We start from the raw sequence: 16,148 nt of genomic DNA, 5'->3' as shown, positions 1-16,148 counted from the left end.
TGGGCGTAGCCACCTGAACCACCAAACTCTCGGGAGTGAGGGGAGAGGAACTAGAAGGGCAGTATTTTTTAGTTAATGATTTAACTACCGGAAGAGATTCCGGTGACTGCTAAACAACCGCCACCCCTTTCTGCAACGTCAAATGAAAAGTTAACACCAGGGTCACAGGACGGACCCATATCGGTCAAGTAATCCTGAACAAAAGCTTCAGGAGGACTAGACCAACCAAGATACTCAATGACCTTAGCCATCAGTCTCCTGTAGGAGGACTCAGCATGTGCCCCAGGCTCAGGCCTGCCAAACTCCACCTCAGGAGTAGTGTCCAAGCCACTGGCATCATGAGGAGATTGACTTAACTCTTCCAACTGACTGTCCCCGTAAAAGACAGGAGCCACATCAAGATCAACGCGGTCAAATTCAAAATCTGACCTCTCATCCTCATATCATCAAGGAAGGTCTGGAATCCTTAATAGGCTTCAGACTTGGAAGTACCCTTCCTTGGAAGATCCACAGTACCAGGGTCCTCCATCGGCAAAATCCGGCCAAAAGGCCCCGAAAACGTCAAGGGCGCTGGCGTCTTCGGCTTAGACAGCGCGGAGGGCTGGTGTGATGGCAAAGCTTTGACATCCGTATCCGACGGACACAGCGCCGACGGAGTCAACGCTGACCTCGAGCCCTTACCAGATTTCTGTGGTCTCGCCCGGGATGAAGACCGAGACCTGGAAGCACTTCTCTGGCGATCAACCTGAACCTTGTCCGAACGGGACCTCGAAGGTTCCCAATGAGAATGGCGCCGAGCATCCCAGCCTGAAGGCACACGAGCCACGGACCAAGACTGTTTCATGCCGGCTTTTTCCAAAGGCGTGGACGGAACTGTGCCCTGGTATTGAAAAAAACGCCAGCGTCTGCTCCCTGAAGGCAGCTCATTCCTCCGGAGTCGAGGACTTTGTAGGACAAGTCACTTTCCTTGCAGCGCCATCCTCGGAGGACGGGGAAGGAGACCGGTGACGGCGCTTCTAGGAATGCCAAGACGAGGAGGACGAATGGCTGGAACCACTCCGAAACGAGATCCGGGAGTCCTTCCGACAAGGAGTTGCCCCTCAAATCATCGGTGGACATCCCCTTAGCAGATTTACGGGATTTACTGGGTTTGGAACCCCTACCTACCTGTAACTTCCCCTTACGCTCCTGCACGGCCTTACCAGTCAATGACTGGCATTTGGAACAGTCTGTGTCATGACTCTCGCCCAGACACCACAAACAAATGCGATGTGGGTCCGTAATCGACATCTTAGACTTGCAGTCCGGGCAAGACTTAAAGCCAGAAGTCGGAGGGGTCGAAGAAGACATATTCACGAGGAATACACGAGGCACGCCGAGTCTTCGAAGCAAACACATTTGCAGAAAAAAACGGAACTGAGGCTACGTGCGGCCTATTTAGAACATCCGGTGACGTCGCCCTAGACGGAGGCCTTCGTGGGACATCGACCCAACGCCATCGACGCAGGACACGCTCTGCCGAAATGTTTTCCGAAGTACATAGCTGTGGACATTACATGTCAAAGATGTGGAATACGTTGGAGGAACATCCAGTCGAAAGAACGTTACTAGTTGGTAAGTAACTTGTTCATCTCTGTTCCATTACAGCTCACATTGACCCCTCTTGAGATCAGCCTGGCTGCTCAACATGCTACCAAAACTGTGTAGTACAAGCTTGTACCAAAGATTGGGTTTCCTATACCTGTAGTCAGTCGTTTGTAGTGTTCCCAAAGGGTAACTCATACAATTATTGCTTAACCCCCACGCCAAGCTGTGGCCTGGCAGTGCTGCAATCCACCAATACCCTAAGACCCCGAGCCGTTGTGTGGTGCAGAGTCTTCCAAATCGTGCTGAAACATTTTGGGCATCCTGCTGGACCTCCAGAGACATGAATTGAGTCCAAGTCCCCTCACCAGAGTGCTGAACCTTACAAACTATGAGAATCCGACCATCGATATTCTTACTTCTGTGCTCCTGAAATGGCAACCAATCCACAGAGCCGCATCCAGCTGCAAAGAAACCCTTGCCTGAAGCCTTCTGTGTCGATCCTGGCTGTAAAAGCCCATCCAGGGTCCTGTCTGCTGGCCGCCTGACAAGGAATACAGTGCCTGGGTTTTTGGCTACAGATACTGAAATCCTCCTGCCGCATAATCTTCTGTGCGGAGGTACTATGTTGGCTTGGGTATTTAATTACCTTAAGCCTCTTGTGGTTCCTGTGTAGTTTTTGGGTATTTTCTTTCATTGCGAGGTTTCTCGTCCAGTTCACCCAGGCCCACTGCTGGAATCCTCCTAGGGTGTCTTCTCTGAAGTCCCTGCATCCTCAACCAACTCTAAAGTAAAATGCTTACTTGTTTGAACAGTCTCCCCTCTAGATTTCTGAAATTTTCCTACAGCTGGCCCCTAGACCACTGGGGTCCCTCTTTTGCCTCTGAGCGAACTCATGTACTAGATTTGGGAAGGGCTGGATACTTCGGGTCTGCTTTGAAAAGTAAAACAAGTGTTGAAACGGTTACTTGTAAATGCGTTAGTTGGTAATTTTAAACTGAGTGAATATTTACAAAAAGTTATTACTTACCTTAGGTATGTTCTGCAATTCTGAAAAGTGTGTATATATAGGATTTACCTACCTTTTTGAATAAGATGTGTGCCTTCTTAAATAAGTATTCTCAGTCTTACTTTACTTCAAAACTCTAACCATTCTAACAGAAAGTAGATAGGTTAACTTACTCAACTGTTAATTGGGTTCCTCTCTTCCCAAAACTAATGCTGTTGGTTTCACTTTATTACTTCTGTCAGGATAATTGTACAAATGTCCCCAATTGGATCTTGCTTATTGTTAGGCAAGATTGTATGCTGTACCCTTTGGGAACACTACAACAACCCTGACCTCCTAGCAATAGGAACCCAACCTTTGGTATAAGTCTGTATTATACAGGTTGGTAGCATGTTGAGCAGCCAGGCTGATCTCAAGAGGGGTCAGTGTGAGTTGTAGGGGAGTTACACAGAGATTCACAGTGACAAGTATTCAAATAAACTCTTACACACAAGGTTTCTTAATTAAACAATTTATTTACCAATCAGTTGGAGTAAGCCTTCTTCAGAAGGGCAATAGAATAGTAACACACAAATACACTCCAAAATACACACTTAATATTTCTAAATCAGTAAGTACCCATTTGGGATGGCGCACACACTTCCTACACCAGAGGTCTTCAAACTGTGGGGCGCGCATGAAATGTAAACAAAAATCTTTTTTTTCTTTCCAATTTTTTTGAAATTGAGGAAATGGGAAGGGGCTGCTCACATGGTCAGACTGGACCATACAACGGTCTTAGGCACCAATGAAAAAAATGTCCAGCAGTTGCAAATGGAGATTCAGTCCTTTAGTCACACACTGTTTGTATAGTACCCAAGGGGTTGTTTTTTGTTCAAATGTAAACAAATTGGGATATTTAAAGAATATTTATTCAGCAACAATGGTCAAAACTACTAGCTGCATAGTGAAGTAACTCCTCAAACTGGCCCACATTGGCCAAAAAAGTGGCACATTTTGACTAGCCTACACTAGCATTTTGCATTTTTAGTACGGTCATCGCCCTATTGCCCTATAGGCCAGTCCAAGCCTGCCGGCTCATCCATAATGGGTGAGGGGGCGTCAACCCATTGGCCACCTCACCCATTATGGAGGAGCCGAGGAACCAGCCCAGTGAAACACTGAGCACTCCCTCAGCTGCTTTTTCCAGCTGAGGGGAGTGCTCCTGGGCTGGCTAAACTGTCCAAGGGAAACACTGTTTGCCTTTGACAGTTCATTTCACCAGCCACACATGACCACTGAGCCATGCAATGCTGGGCATAGTTCATTGGAAATGCTGGCTGGGGCACTGCATGTATGTATGTGCGAGGGGGTGCTCAGCTGTGAACACAGCCCAAGGTAAAGGTGCACCAAATTAATACAAGGTATCACTGCCACCAGCCATTGCAGGTAAGCTTGTCACTAACAGAATTGTTAGTTTTAATTTGAAAGGGGATACATTGTATTTCCCCAGCACTCCACATAAGGTGGCGTGTGCTGTTTTCACTTAAAAAAAACGTAAAAGGGATCCAAAGATCCTTTCTACCCTTGTGAACTGTAGTTCACTCAAGGTTAGCAAGAGAAAGTTAAAAGGGGAGCCCTAGGACAACTCGGCAATAACGGGCACTTATTGCCAATAAGTTGTTAAAGAGGATCCCTTTAAAAAGACAATATGGAGAGTCTTAAAAATGACACCCATAAAAATAGTTGAATATTATGTGAGTGTGGAAAAAGGTTCCCACTCACTGAGGTATTAAGGAAAAATATCCCATTAGTAAAGCAAAGTCAAGAAGATTTACCAGTTCTGTGAACATCTTGCCCAACACCTTGCATCTGGGGTCCAGTACTCTGAGGTGGCTCAGGCTCGGTCAGTCCTGCTTCCTGGGAGTCCGGAGGATCTTCCTGGAGCTCTTGGCCAACTTAAAAGCAACGCACACAAACTGGTGTTCCTCTCCCTGGCTCTACAGTTTCCAGCAGCAACTGCAGTGGAAATTCAACCAGCTTCGAGAGGATGTCCAGGTGGCTTAATTTGGAGTTGATTGGTCTCAACAACTCAAGGGGAGAAGTCTCAAGGGGGGGTGGGGAGGGAGGAGTCGTCCTTGCAGGGCTTCTCTAGTCAAGGTGAATTCGGAGCGTCAGCACAGCAGCAGTGCTTTACCGGGCAAACCAACGGTCCAGGAGTTCTCTTCCAAGTTCTTCTTCGAATTCCTTCGTCCAGTGGTCGATTCTACCTTCCAAGCCAAAAAGCCTTGCCTTTTTCTTCTGTTCATTCCAGCCTAGCTGTCAGTCACCCCGCAGGGCCAATCACCTAGGAGTGCATTCCTGCCGACTCCCAGACAAAGCTCAGGGAGTTTCAGGCACCTCCCTCGCTTCCTACACCCTGAGCCAGAGGTGGGCTTCACTTGTGAATACCGCCAAAGCCCGAACTATCAAAGGCACCAATCATGGTTTGGCGTGCAGAGTAAACCCCAAGAAGGACCTTTCCACAAAGAAAGGGCAAAGAAAATGGGGGTATTTTGTACAAAAATGGCACCCTTGGGTGCATTACTGCAGCTGCAAACGCAGCCCGCGGTAAAAGCACACCACGGTAGTTAAAAGTAAACCACTGCCACCAACCATTCATCAAGGAAAAGGGTAACCTAAAAATGTTACATGTGAAACTATACAAAAGGGAATACTAAGCATTGAAAACAAACCTTGTGTAGTCAAAGTAAAGCAGCAACGTTATCGCATTCAAACTACTTTTCAATTGTTAACACACAAGTAGTTTCACTACAATGATTTCCAAGCCACCTTGCCACCCAGAGCCAAACAAGTTCAACAGGCACTTGTGAGGACATTTATGGGGCGCGTGCATGTACCTCATATAGCAAGTGATCAAAGAATGGGCAGAGTTACAGGTAGCAATAGAGAAATGGGGAAAAACATGGGAAAGAAACCGGATAAGTCACTGGGTAAATCCAAGTAACATGTGACGTTACTATCACAACTCAGTCCAGCTGCACAACTAGACTAGCAGGAGGCTTGTTTGGTTCGTATCACGCTGAATTTGCATTGAGCTCTTCTTCAAACGTTTCAAGCTTTGCACGGGCTTCCTCCCAGGCATCCTCTTGGGCTCCTCTCAGGCACTTGTTAGGGCACTTATGGGGCATACTTAGTAACCCCTCCAGCCTTCTATTGTAAAATGGTGTGTGCTGGGTCTAGAAAGTTGCAAATGTAAGTAAAGTCAATTTCACTTTACTGCTCTTGGAAACAGTAGGTTATCCAACAGAAGGTATTTAAATCTTGGGAAATATAAAAGACTTCCCTCTGCCACTGCACCGAAGGTGCTGTGTGACACAATGTAAAAGATGCCTATCGAGTTTGTCAGATTCCACAACCAAAAGAAAGTGTTAAAATCATGACAAATACATGAGTGGGGAAAAAAGGGTCTCGCTCTCTCCAGGTTAAAAATTAAGTCCTCAATCTATCAAAGTTGCTAGGGGTCTCTAAGGGAGGGAGGAATTAGCACATTTCTGAGAATTCTCCCTAACATTTAACCTCACTTGATGTTACTGTTGGGGAGAATTCTCATTTATGTGTTAATTCTTTTCAGCCTTAGAGACCCTCTGCTCTTTTGCAGGACTTTTCAATTTTAACCCTGCAGTGTGAGCCCTTTTTCTCAGTCATGTGTTTTGACCTGATTTGGATTATGTGTGTTCTTTGTTTTTGGAGTCTTGCAACGCCATAGTCCTTCTTTTTTTGTATGGTGACACACCACACCTTCAGTGCAGTGTCACAGAAATCCTTTAGATTTCTCATTTGGTTTATATATCTTTTCTTGGTTGAACTACTGTTCCCAAGAATAGTAAAGTGAAATTGACTTTACAACGCGTTTCTCTTTGTAGGTCCAGTACACACCATTTTACGTGGAGCGCTCAGGGAAGGGGTTACTTAGTAGCCCCTTTTCCTACTGTTAGGCAAGATTGGCAGTAGTAACCCTGTGGGAGACTACACCAGCCTTGTCCTCTTGGCAACAGGTAACCCAACCTTTGGTACAAATCTGTACTACACAAGTTGACAATAGTTGGAGAATAAGACAACAGTTAACCAATATTCTTAAGCGGGTAAGTACTTTTGAACCCCCGCAATGCAAAGTATATTAACCCTTTCCTAGCTACACAAGTTATAGAATGTCTGACTTTTGTTGAGGGGTAGTTAAAGCACAAAGTCAGAGGGTAGAGTGTTTTGGGGAGCCAGGACAGCAAATGTCAATTGAGCAAAGTCTAGGGTAGCTGAAGCACTTCTTGAAGTAAAGTCTTGCACAATGTTTTAGAAGTCTTTGTAGAAAATCACTGTTGGACCATGAGCTGGGATGCTTGTGAGGGGCAAAGCTGTAAGCAACTCTGCATAAGCAACCATGACAAGTCTCAACTGAGAGCTTGCAAAGCTACACAACAAGAGGTACCCATTAGTTTACAGTACCTGAGGTCTGAAGAAATTTGTTACAGCTTGTTACGAAGAATTCTCATAATGTGCCAATTCCACCCACCTTGGAGCCCTCCAGCTCTTTTGCTAAACTTTGGGGCTTTGACCTTTTTAATTCTGTGTTTTTTACTCTTGTGTTTTCTTTGGTTATGGAGTTTTAGACAACTCCATAGGCATCTTTTCATGTGTGTCACAGCACCCTCAGTGCAGTGGCACAGGGAAGCCTTTCAGGCTTTCACAAGGTTTAAATACCTTCTCTGGGATAAACTTCTGTTAACTAGAGAAAGTAAAGTGAAATTGACTTTACTAGTCTTTTCAAATTCCTAGACCCAGCACACCCCATTTTACAGTAGTGCATGAGGGGTTACTTAGTATCCCGTGTCTAGATACTCATGTAGCAGTCAAATGCTACCCTTTCCCCTGGAAATGGCGGCTGACAGTGGTTGTACAACGAACTACCATGATTTTCCCCGACCGTGAACAGCGGTAGCGTTAAATCACGGGAGCCATGTTTTTCAAGATGGCTTTTGAGCCCCCTCTGTAAAAACAGGTCCTGGTCTTCTTTTTTCCACCGTTTCTTTGTGCAACGGTCCCAGAGTTTTGCTCTGCGCGCCAAACCAGGTTTGGTTCCTTTGTTCATTCACCTTTGGCAGGCTTCTGGAGTGAAGACCGCCTCTGGCACCCGAGTGTCTGGGGTGGGCAGGAAGTGAGGCAAGTGCCCTAAACCCCCTGTGCTTAGTCTCCCAGGAGACCCAAATGCACTCTGTGGTGATTGGCTTGCTGACTGTCCGGCAAGTACAGCCTCCCTGCTGCGTGGTGACAGCTAGGCTGGAATGAATGGGAGAGAACTGAATAAAAGGCAAGTCTCTTGGCTTGGAAGGCAGAGTCGACCACTGGAACGAATGAACCGAAGACGAGCTTGAAGAGGACGGCTGCTGCAACTCCTGGACCGTTGGTTTGCCTGGTGAAGCCCTGCTGCAGGTCCGAATCACCAAATTCATCTCGACAGAGAAGCCCTGCAAGGACGACTTCTCCCTTTGAGTTGGTGGGACCAATCAACTCGACACTAAGCCATCGGGATACCATTCTCGGAGCTAGTTCCATTTTCGTCAGAGTGCTGCAGGAAACCGAATAACCAGGGAGAGGGATACCAGCTTGTGAGTACTTTCCTCTCGCGGTGAAAGTGCGTGAAACTTTCCCAACTCGCAGGCCTAATCAGCTTGTGACAAACCTAGAATTCTTCTTGCTACAAACTATTCCTAAGAGCTTTTGCAGAGACTTTTCCGTTTATCTACCAGAACTGCTTTACCCTATCCAAGAATTTAGCCCATTGACTTTGGCCTAGCCTATTTAATGGACGCTTCTGGTGAACTCAAAATATCTGCACTGCCTAAGAAATAACTGTTTCTGATGTTAACACCTCCCTCCCCATTGGGTCTTGGCACCAGGGACAGTTCAACTACAGGGAAAGAGGATTTGGGTCTGTCTAGTGGATAGGCAGGGGTGGTTAGGAAAACCAGAAAGAGGGTTAGGGAGGTGTTGTGGATGGGTTGGGGGAGATTAAGGACATATGCTCCTCAGCTCCTGCTCCTGAACATGGAGAACTTCGCCCTTGCGCTTCTGCACTCATCACATTCACACAGTATGCCCAAAGATAAAACTGGGACCTTTGTGCTGGAGCCCCTTAAACAGGACACTGAACACCTTGTATTGCACAATACATGTGCTCCTCTGCACACTACTTTCTTGGTGTCTCTTAACTCTTACCCCACATTGTCATGTAAGGCATAGACATGTACCCCACATTATGTCATGCAAGGCTTCGACTCTGCATTAACTTCATGCAGTTAAATCAAGATAATCACATTACCGCATGCGAAGACGTGTCCGCTTTAACAAGAGAAACCCATAAACACTTAGATTAGTTTCTGCTTGAGTGCTATTTCTTTTCTGGCCTTTTCGTGTTGGCTGGCCACTGTGCCGTCTCCCAGCTTTCCCTTGCCACTGAAAGGAGCAAGGGAAGTGTCAGTATTGGCGCGCATTCAAGAGTGTGTACTCTTAATGGTTAATTTCCTAGCGTTCAGTTATTCCGTGCTACGCGATCACTGCACTGCACTGCATGCAACCGAAATGCCCCTAGAAACACATGCAGAGACTATTAGGCTAGTTCTCATGCTGGGTTAATGAGCGAGCACCATGTGTTCCCCTTCTGTCTTGTTCGCAGCTCCGGTATACAGACAGTAGTCGGTCTCCCGCGGGAGTGGATCCCTTCCATGCAGAGAAACAGTTTGCGTGCGTGTAACTAGAACTGTAATTATCTGAGAATGTACGCTGGGCCTGAGGTGTCTGCAGGCGGGCTGGAGCCCCGCGTAGGCTTGCCACAGAAGCTCTGCAAAAGCACGTCTTTCCTCTGTGCCGGTCAGGATTGCGAGCAGCGCTCTTTTGGCGCAGCTCGCGCATGTGCGTTTGTGCGTGCGTGTCCGGGGGTGTGGCAGTCTTCACTCCAGCAGGCTCGTGCTGCGCACGACCTGCTGGGAAACATGGTTTCCGGGCTGTTCTCCATACTTGGAACACGATGCTGCAAAAGGCATGGAGAACACGCCTGGAATATCTTGTAGGATGCCTTATAGCTTCCCTCCTTCCACCTGTACCCGCTACAGGGGCAACTACACCTGCCCTAGTACTGACAACCTATGCCTTTTTGCTCCTCCTTCAGTGTTTTGAATGCCTGAAGTATATTTGTCTGATTATATTGTCTCCTTCTTCTGAATGTTTTATAACTGACAGTTAAATCAATTAATGAGTATTTAGCAAAGAAACCTTGAGTGTAGGTGTTCGAATAAACTCTTGTGATTGTAGACCTCTGTAACATCTTTAGCTAAGCCTGGCTGCTCAGCTCCGCTTCCAAAAACTGTAGTACAGCATTATACCAAAGGTTGGTTTTGCTTATACCTGTAGTCCTAGTTGTGTGTAGTGGTCCCAAAGGGTACTCTGCCTAACAAAAACCAAAAGTCCAGGAAGTGAAGTAAGCGTCTCTTCCAAGTTCTTCTTCGGATTCCTTTGGCCAGTGGTTAACTCTGCCTTCCAAGCAAAATACCTTGCCTCTTTACGCAGGTTTCTCCCATTCATTCGCAGCCTAGTTGTCAGTCACACAGCAAGGTGGTCGTTCTCCAAGAACAGCCAGCCAATCACCTTTGGGTGTAGTCCTGTAACCAAGGGGGATTAAGCACAGGGAGTTTTGGGCACCTCCCTCACTTCCGGCCCCTGCCAGACACACACTAGCCAGAGAGGGGCTTCACTGGTAAATCCCACCAAAAAGAAAACAGAACAAAGGGACCAAACCTGGTTTGGCGCACAGAGCACATTTCACTAAGGACCTTTCCAACAAGAAATAGCAAAAAAAGAAGACTGGGGCCTTTTTGACAAAATGGGCACCCATGGGTGCTTTACTGCAATTGAAGCCTACGGTAGAAACACACAATGAGCCACAGCCACCAGCCGTTAAGGGTAAAATTAGAATGTTACATGAGAAACTAGACAAAGGGATACTAGGCAACCCCTCAGCACCCTATTGTAAGATAGTGTGTGCAGGGGCTAGAAAGTTACAAAATGTAACAAGTCAATTTCACTTTCCTGCTCTTGGAAACAATAATTTAACCAAGAGAAGGTATTTAAACCTTTGGGAAATATAAGACTTCACTGTGTCAGTGCACTGAAGGTGTTGTGTCTTACAATGTTAAAAGATGCATATGGAGTTTGTCAGACTCCATAACCAAAAGAAGTTCAATTGAAACAAAATTGCATGAGGAAGTGTGGTAAAAGGTCTGACAGTCTCACTCACTCCAGGGTAGAAATTAAGTCAAGCAAAAGAGATGGTCTCTAATGTAGAAGGGAATTTTCACATTTCTGTGAATTCTCTCTAACACACCTCACCAGAGTGCTGGTCTTAAGGAGTGAAGGAAGCCCATCAAGGCTCCAAGATCTGCGTTGGTGCTATTTGCCAGTAGCTGAAACAGCAAAGTGCCACTGAGCTGAAAAGAGCCATAGCTGCCACCGACCTCCGAACTGCTGTGCAGGAGTCCTCCAGACATCCTCCCTCCCAGGAACACCGCATCTGCAACACTGCAACCAGGATAGAAGCCAGCTGGATCCTCTTGTTCTGACTAAGGGGTACTTACTGCTTTGTCTGTAACTTGCTTGTCTCAGTTGAAACTTGCAGTAGCTGCTTTCTAGAGTTGATTCTAGCTCCATCTTTTCACAAGTGTAACAGCTTGTGGCCCAACAGTGAATTTCTACAACAAACGCTCTAACTTTGTGCAAGACCTATGTGCTGTCTAAGAAGTGCCTCCGCTCCATAGACCTTGTTCAAATTGTATTTGGATGTCCTGGGTCCCTGCATACTCTTCTAACCGTCACTCATAGGTTGTACATTGGTTTTTAACTAGTATTGCTGGGAAAGGTTTTACCTAGACTTCATTGGGGGATTAAAAATTGCTCACATGTTTTGAGAACCTGTTCACCTTCACTTAACCTTTCCTGTTTATCAACCTGAGAATCTTTTTATGTACAAAAGTGATATATAAATTCCAATACTGTCCTAGTTAGTGAAGTTACCCCAGGGTGTAGGAAGTGTGTGTGAAACATCTCTCGAGTATCTACTTGCTTAACTTGATTCTGAGAGTATTTTGAAGTGCATTTCTATTGTTGCACGTTGCCCTTTTTAAAGAATGCTTATTTAAAACTGACAAATACATAATTATTTTGCTAGACAACCTTGAGTAAGTATTATTTGGATACTTGTATTTGTGGATTTCAATGCTACAGCTCACCTTTACCCCTCTTGATATAAGTCTGCCTGCTCACTCTACCAACTTGTTTAGTACAGACGTATACTATAGGTGGGTTACCTAACACCAAGAGGACAAGACTGATGTAGCCTCCCACAGGGTTACTGCATCAAATCTTGCCTAACCGGGTGTTCGTGTGTGGTGTCAGTTGGGGCGGATTGTACCTCCCTGCCAACCTTCCTCCTAAAGTTAAGCCTGACCGCTCTGCCACACTTACCATTGAGGAGTCTGGTCTTTCCTTTTGGGAGATGCGCTGTTTCCACCATTAGGTTAGATGATTGCACAGCCCTCACAATAAGTTTGTGCAAACAGTTCTCTAACAGAAGGCTATAATGCTTTATGGAAGATGTAATCTGGGCTCTTGTGGGACATTTGAGGCACATTGTGCTGTTCTGTTGCTTTTAATTCTTGTTTTACTTGTTTCCTAATCAAATTCTTGTTTTTTTTTTGGCAGTTTCAGATTGGCGAACTTGCTAACATTCTCACCAGTAAACTGGAGTTCCTGGGAATAAATCGGCAGTCTGTGTCCAATTTCCATGTTCTGCTTTTCCAGACTGAGGTGAGCTGCGCTCTAGTTTCCTAAATGCAATGTCAGTATTAATTTTTCAGAATCGAGAGGCCACCATGTTCTCGTGAACGGGGAGAGAGTCCTGTCAAGGCATACTCTCTCAAGATAGTGTGACTGAACAGTGTTTATATGGATTTCTCAAATCATATTTCTCCAGGCCACCCTAGTTGGAACAGGGGAACTCTGGTAGTTTAGCCATATCAGGCAAGATAAGGGTGGACAGTGGTCTGTTGGATAAGATTTTCATAGTAATGGTAAATCTTCCTGACCAGCGTCAACGCCAGAACATTTTGCTTTACTGGTAGATTATTTTTCCTTGTACCTCTTGTGAGTGGGAATACTTTACACTTTTTTTTTTTAATGGGTGTATTTTTTAGAGACTCTATAGTGTTTAAAGTTAATCTTTGACAACTTTTTGGCAATAAGTGCCTGTTTCTGGGTTGCCCTAAGGGCTCCCCTTTTAATTTTCTCTGGCTAACCTTGAGAGACCTACAGTTCCCAAGGGTAAAAAGAATCTCTGGATCCCTTGTACATTGTATTTGCTGAAACCAGCACACTCCACCTTATGTGGAGTGCTGTGGAGATGCAATGTATCCCCTTTCACACTAAAACTAACAATTCTGTTACCGGACCAAGCGTACCTTCAATGGCTGGTGGCAGTAATACCTTTTACTAATTGGGTGCACCTGTTCACAGCTGCAGTAGAGGCACCCAAGGGTGCTCAATTTACAAACGTGGCCCATGTCGTTTTTTTTTCTCTCGCCATTTTAGTGTTTATTGTTTTACTACCTTCCCCTAACATCCAGTGCAGGAAATTCCTTTGTGTGATTTTAATCTTTGGCGGGAGTCCCCTAGACTCAACGCCCAGGCTGTAGTCTCTGTGAGGGCAGGAAGCGAGGGAGGAGTCCAAAAATTCCACAGCCCTTTGGCTTCTTCCTTGCCTGAATGGAGACATCCCGGATGGGTGGTGGTGGGGGGGGGGGGAATGCAGAAGTCGTGCTATAGTTCCTGTTAAATACTACGAGCCTGGAAGCTGAAGACAAGTCGACCACTGAAACCAAAGAGGAGGATGAAGGAAAAGCGGCTGAGATTTCCTGCGACCGAAGAGCCTGCTGTGTAACCTGAGCCTGCTGTAGCACTCCCTTCAATGGACCTGGGAGACTCCAAAGACGATGACTCAGAGCCTGATGAGACCCACTAGACTCGAAGGCCTGCATTTTGAGCCATCCCATTCCATGCTGCGACCTTGCAGAGCTGCAATACTCAATATTCAGGGACCTCGAGCCATTGTGCGGTGCAGTCTTCCGAATTGCAAATCTCGCTTAAACTTTGTGAGCATCCTGCTGGATCTCCATAGACAGTCTGAAAAGTCCCCTCACCAGAATGCTCGACCTTTGTAACTACGAGAATTCGACTGGCAATATTCTGTATTCTTCTGTGCCCCTGAAAAAGTTGCCAAATCCAGAGCCACATCCAGCCACGAGTAAAACCTTGCCTAGAGCCTTCCCCGTTGATCCATTCTGCAAATTCTCTTCCAAGGTTCTGTTTTCAGTCACCACGACAAGGAAGCCACCGACCAGGTTTTTGGCTGCAGATCCTGAAGTCTTCCTGCTGCAAAATCCTCTGTGCTGGGCTGGCTTGGGTATTTACTTACCTTAAGTCTCTTGTGATTCCTGGGTGTTTTCAGTGATTGGGAGGCCTCTCGTCCAGTACACCCACGCTCACTGCTGGAATCCTCCTAGGGTGTCTTCCGTGAAAGCCTTGCACGCTCAACTCTAAGGTAGAATACTCACCTGTTTGCCCAGTCTTCCTAAGGAACTCTGACTTTTGCTACTTTTTAAAATTTTTATTATATTTTTTTAAACCTTTAGTTTTGGTATTTCAGAGAACATGAAATAAGTGCACTTTAAACATAAACATCACCTTGAGATCCCCGCTTCCCCCACCCGCCCCCATCAGCCCATAAAGGATATTGCGTAACCAACAAGTCACTTTGCACGTGTTCTATAGTCCGCTAGCTGCTGAGCACCAAGCTGTTATGAAGTGGTTCATGGGGTCAGGGATGGTGATTAGGATATATCTGGACTAGACTATAAGTAGATGTATAGGCCCCAAATATCCGGGGGTCGAGCGTGTAGGGGCAGGGTTTTGATGAAGTCAGTTTCGACATCTTGGCAGGAAGTTCTGTCAACCAATTTACCAACGTAGGTAGGGGTCCTCTTCACCAGGATATTGCGATCCTTCTGCATGCTAGTACCAGCAATAGACTTGCCAGTCTACGAACTGCGGATGGTAAATGTCTGGTAAGCCAAGAAGCGCAACTGAGGGTTTGGGTGACAGTTCCAATTATTGCTGACAGTTTATCGAGGACTTGATCCCAGAATCGGGTTATGGGTCGGCACGTCCAAGCGAGATGGAGAAAGTTGGCTGGTAAGGCCCTACATCTCTCACAGGCCGCTGAGAGCGCGGGACGATGTTTGGAGTTTCGCTGGGGTGTGATATGTTTGGTGTTGAAATGTTTGTTTATAGCCACTTTCTTCGTTTGGCCCAGAATGAATGTCCAGTCTTCTGATATTGTGGACTGCAAAGAGCTCTCCCATCTCGTTTTCGAGGCTGTGTGCATGGGTATCGTGTCTGTTAGTAGGGTTCTGTATATTACAGAGACTAATCTGCTTCCCCCCAAGTCTGGATCACTCCGTGTAGTAATTGCCAATTGGGTGGTTGCTGGGGGAACATGGGAAGGAGTGCTTGGAATGCATGGCAAAGGCGAAAGTATAAGAACATGTCTAGGGCCGTGTCGGCACCTCTATCCCTGGCTAGTTGGGGTGTTTATAAAGGCTCCCTCTGCAAAGAGATCGTTCAGTGTTTGAATTTGTAGTTTATCTGCCCATTTTAAGTATACTTTTTCAGCAGTCGGGGGGGATTCCTGGCATGAACCTTGCAGGTATGAGAGGTGAAAAGCTGATCTGAGTGTTACACTTCAGTGCGATTTATTTATTTTTTCCCCAGATAGCATAAGTGGAGAGAACTATGTTAAGTGACGCAGGGGCACCGGCAGGTGGCCTACGATGATTGCTCTCAGTAGGTTGGGGGTTGCGAGGGCCTGTTCAACCTGCCTGGTCTGATAAGTGCGTGGTGTACCAGTAGCCAAGTAATTGGGCATGGGCGGTGCAGTTGTAACGCTCTAGGTCAGGAAGTGCCAAGCCTCCCTTGGCCACTGGTTGGATGAGCGTCCTGTATGGTACTCTTGTCGGTTTGCTGGCCCACAGCAACTCAAGGATCAGGCTCCAGATCCGTTTAAGAAAATGTTGGGGCAATAGGAGAGGGATATTTGCAAACAAGTAAAGGAATTTGGGGAGGATCACAATTTTGACCAATGAAACTCGTCCCCATAGTGGGAGGAGCTTCCATCTATTTATTTTGTCCGGGAGTGACACTCTTTTGTAGTTATCCTGAAATATATCTTGGTAGGCTCTGGACATTAGGATCCCGAGATATGGGACCTGCGATTGTCCCCATTTGAATCAATTATCGTCTGCTAGTTCCTCGGTGCTTGGGGTCAAAGGGAATATGACGGATTTAGTGATTAATTCCTAGGTTGATACAGTGCCGAATTTGATTACCTCGCTCATGATGGGGTGTAGGTTTTCACCTG

General features: G+C 46.2%; 1 protein-coding gene across 3 annotated transcripts in view; it reads left to right on the top strand.

Annotated features, from left to right (window-relative positions):
• FNBP4 (formin binding protein 4) overlaps positions 1-16,148 on the top strand; it is a 573,393-nt gene that overhangs the window by 216,234 nt on the left and 341,011 nt on the right. For all 3 annotated transcript variants that reach the window (XM_069623086.1, XM_069623085.1, XM_069623087.1), the window contains exon 11: positions 12,380-12,484. In XM_069623086.1, coding sequence (XP_069479187.1) covers positions 12,380-12,484 — 105 coding nt within the window. The remainder of the gene's footprint in view (positions 1-12,379; positions 12,485-16,148) is intronic.

The sequence above is a fragment of the Ambystoma mexicanum genome, chromosome 11 (assembly GCF_040938575.1).
Source record: "Ambystoma mexicanum isolate Mex_15411 chromosome 11, UKY_AmexF1_1, whole genome shotgun sequence".
Classification (NCBI taxonomy): Eukaryota; Metazoa; Chordata; class Amphibia; order Caudata; family Ambystomatidae; genus Ambystoma; species Ambystoma mexicanum.
This window is presented reverse-complemented; position numbering and strand designations above follow the sequence as displayed.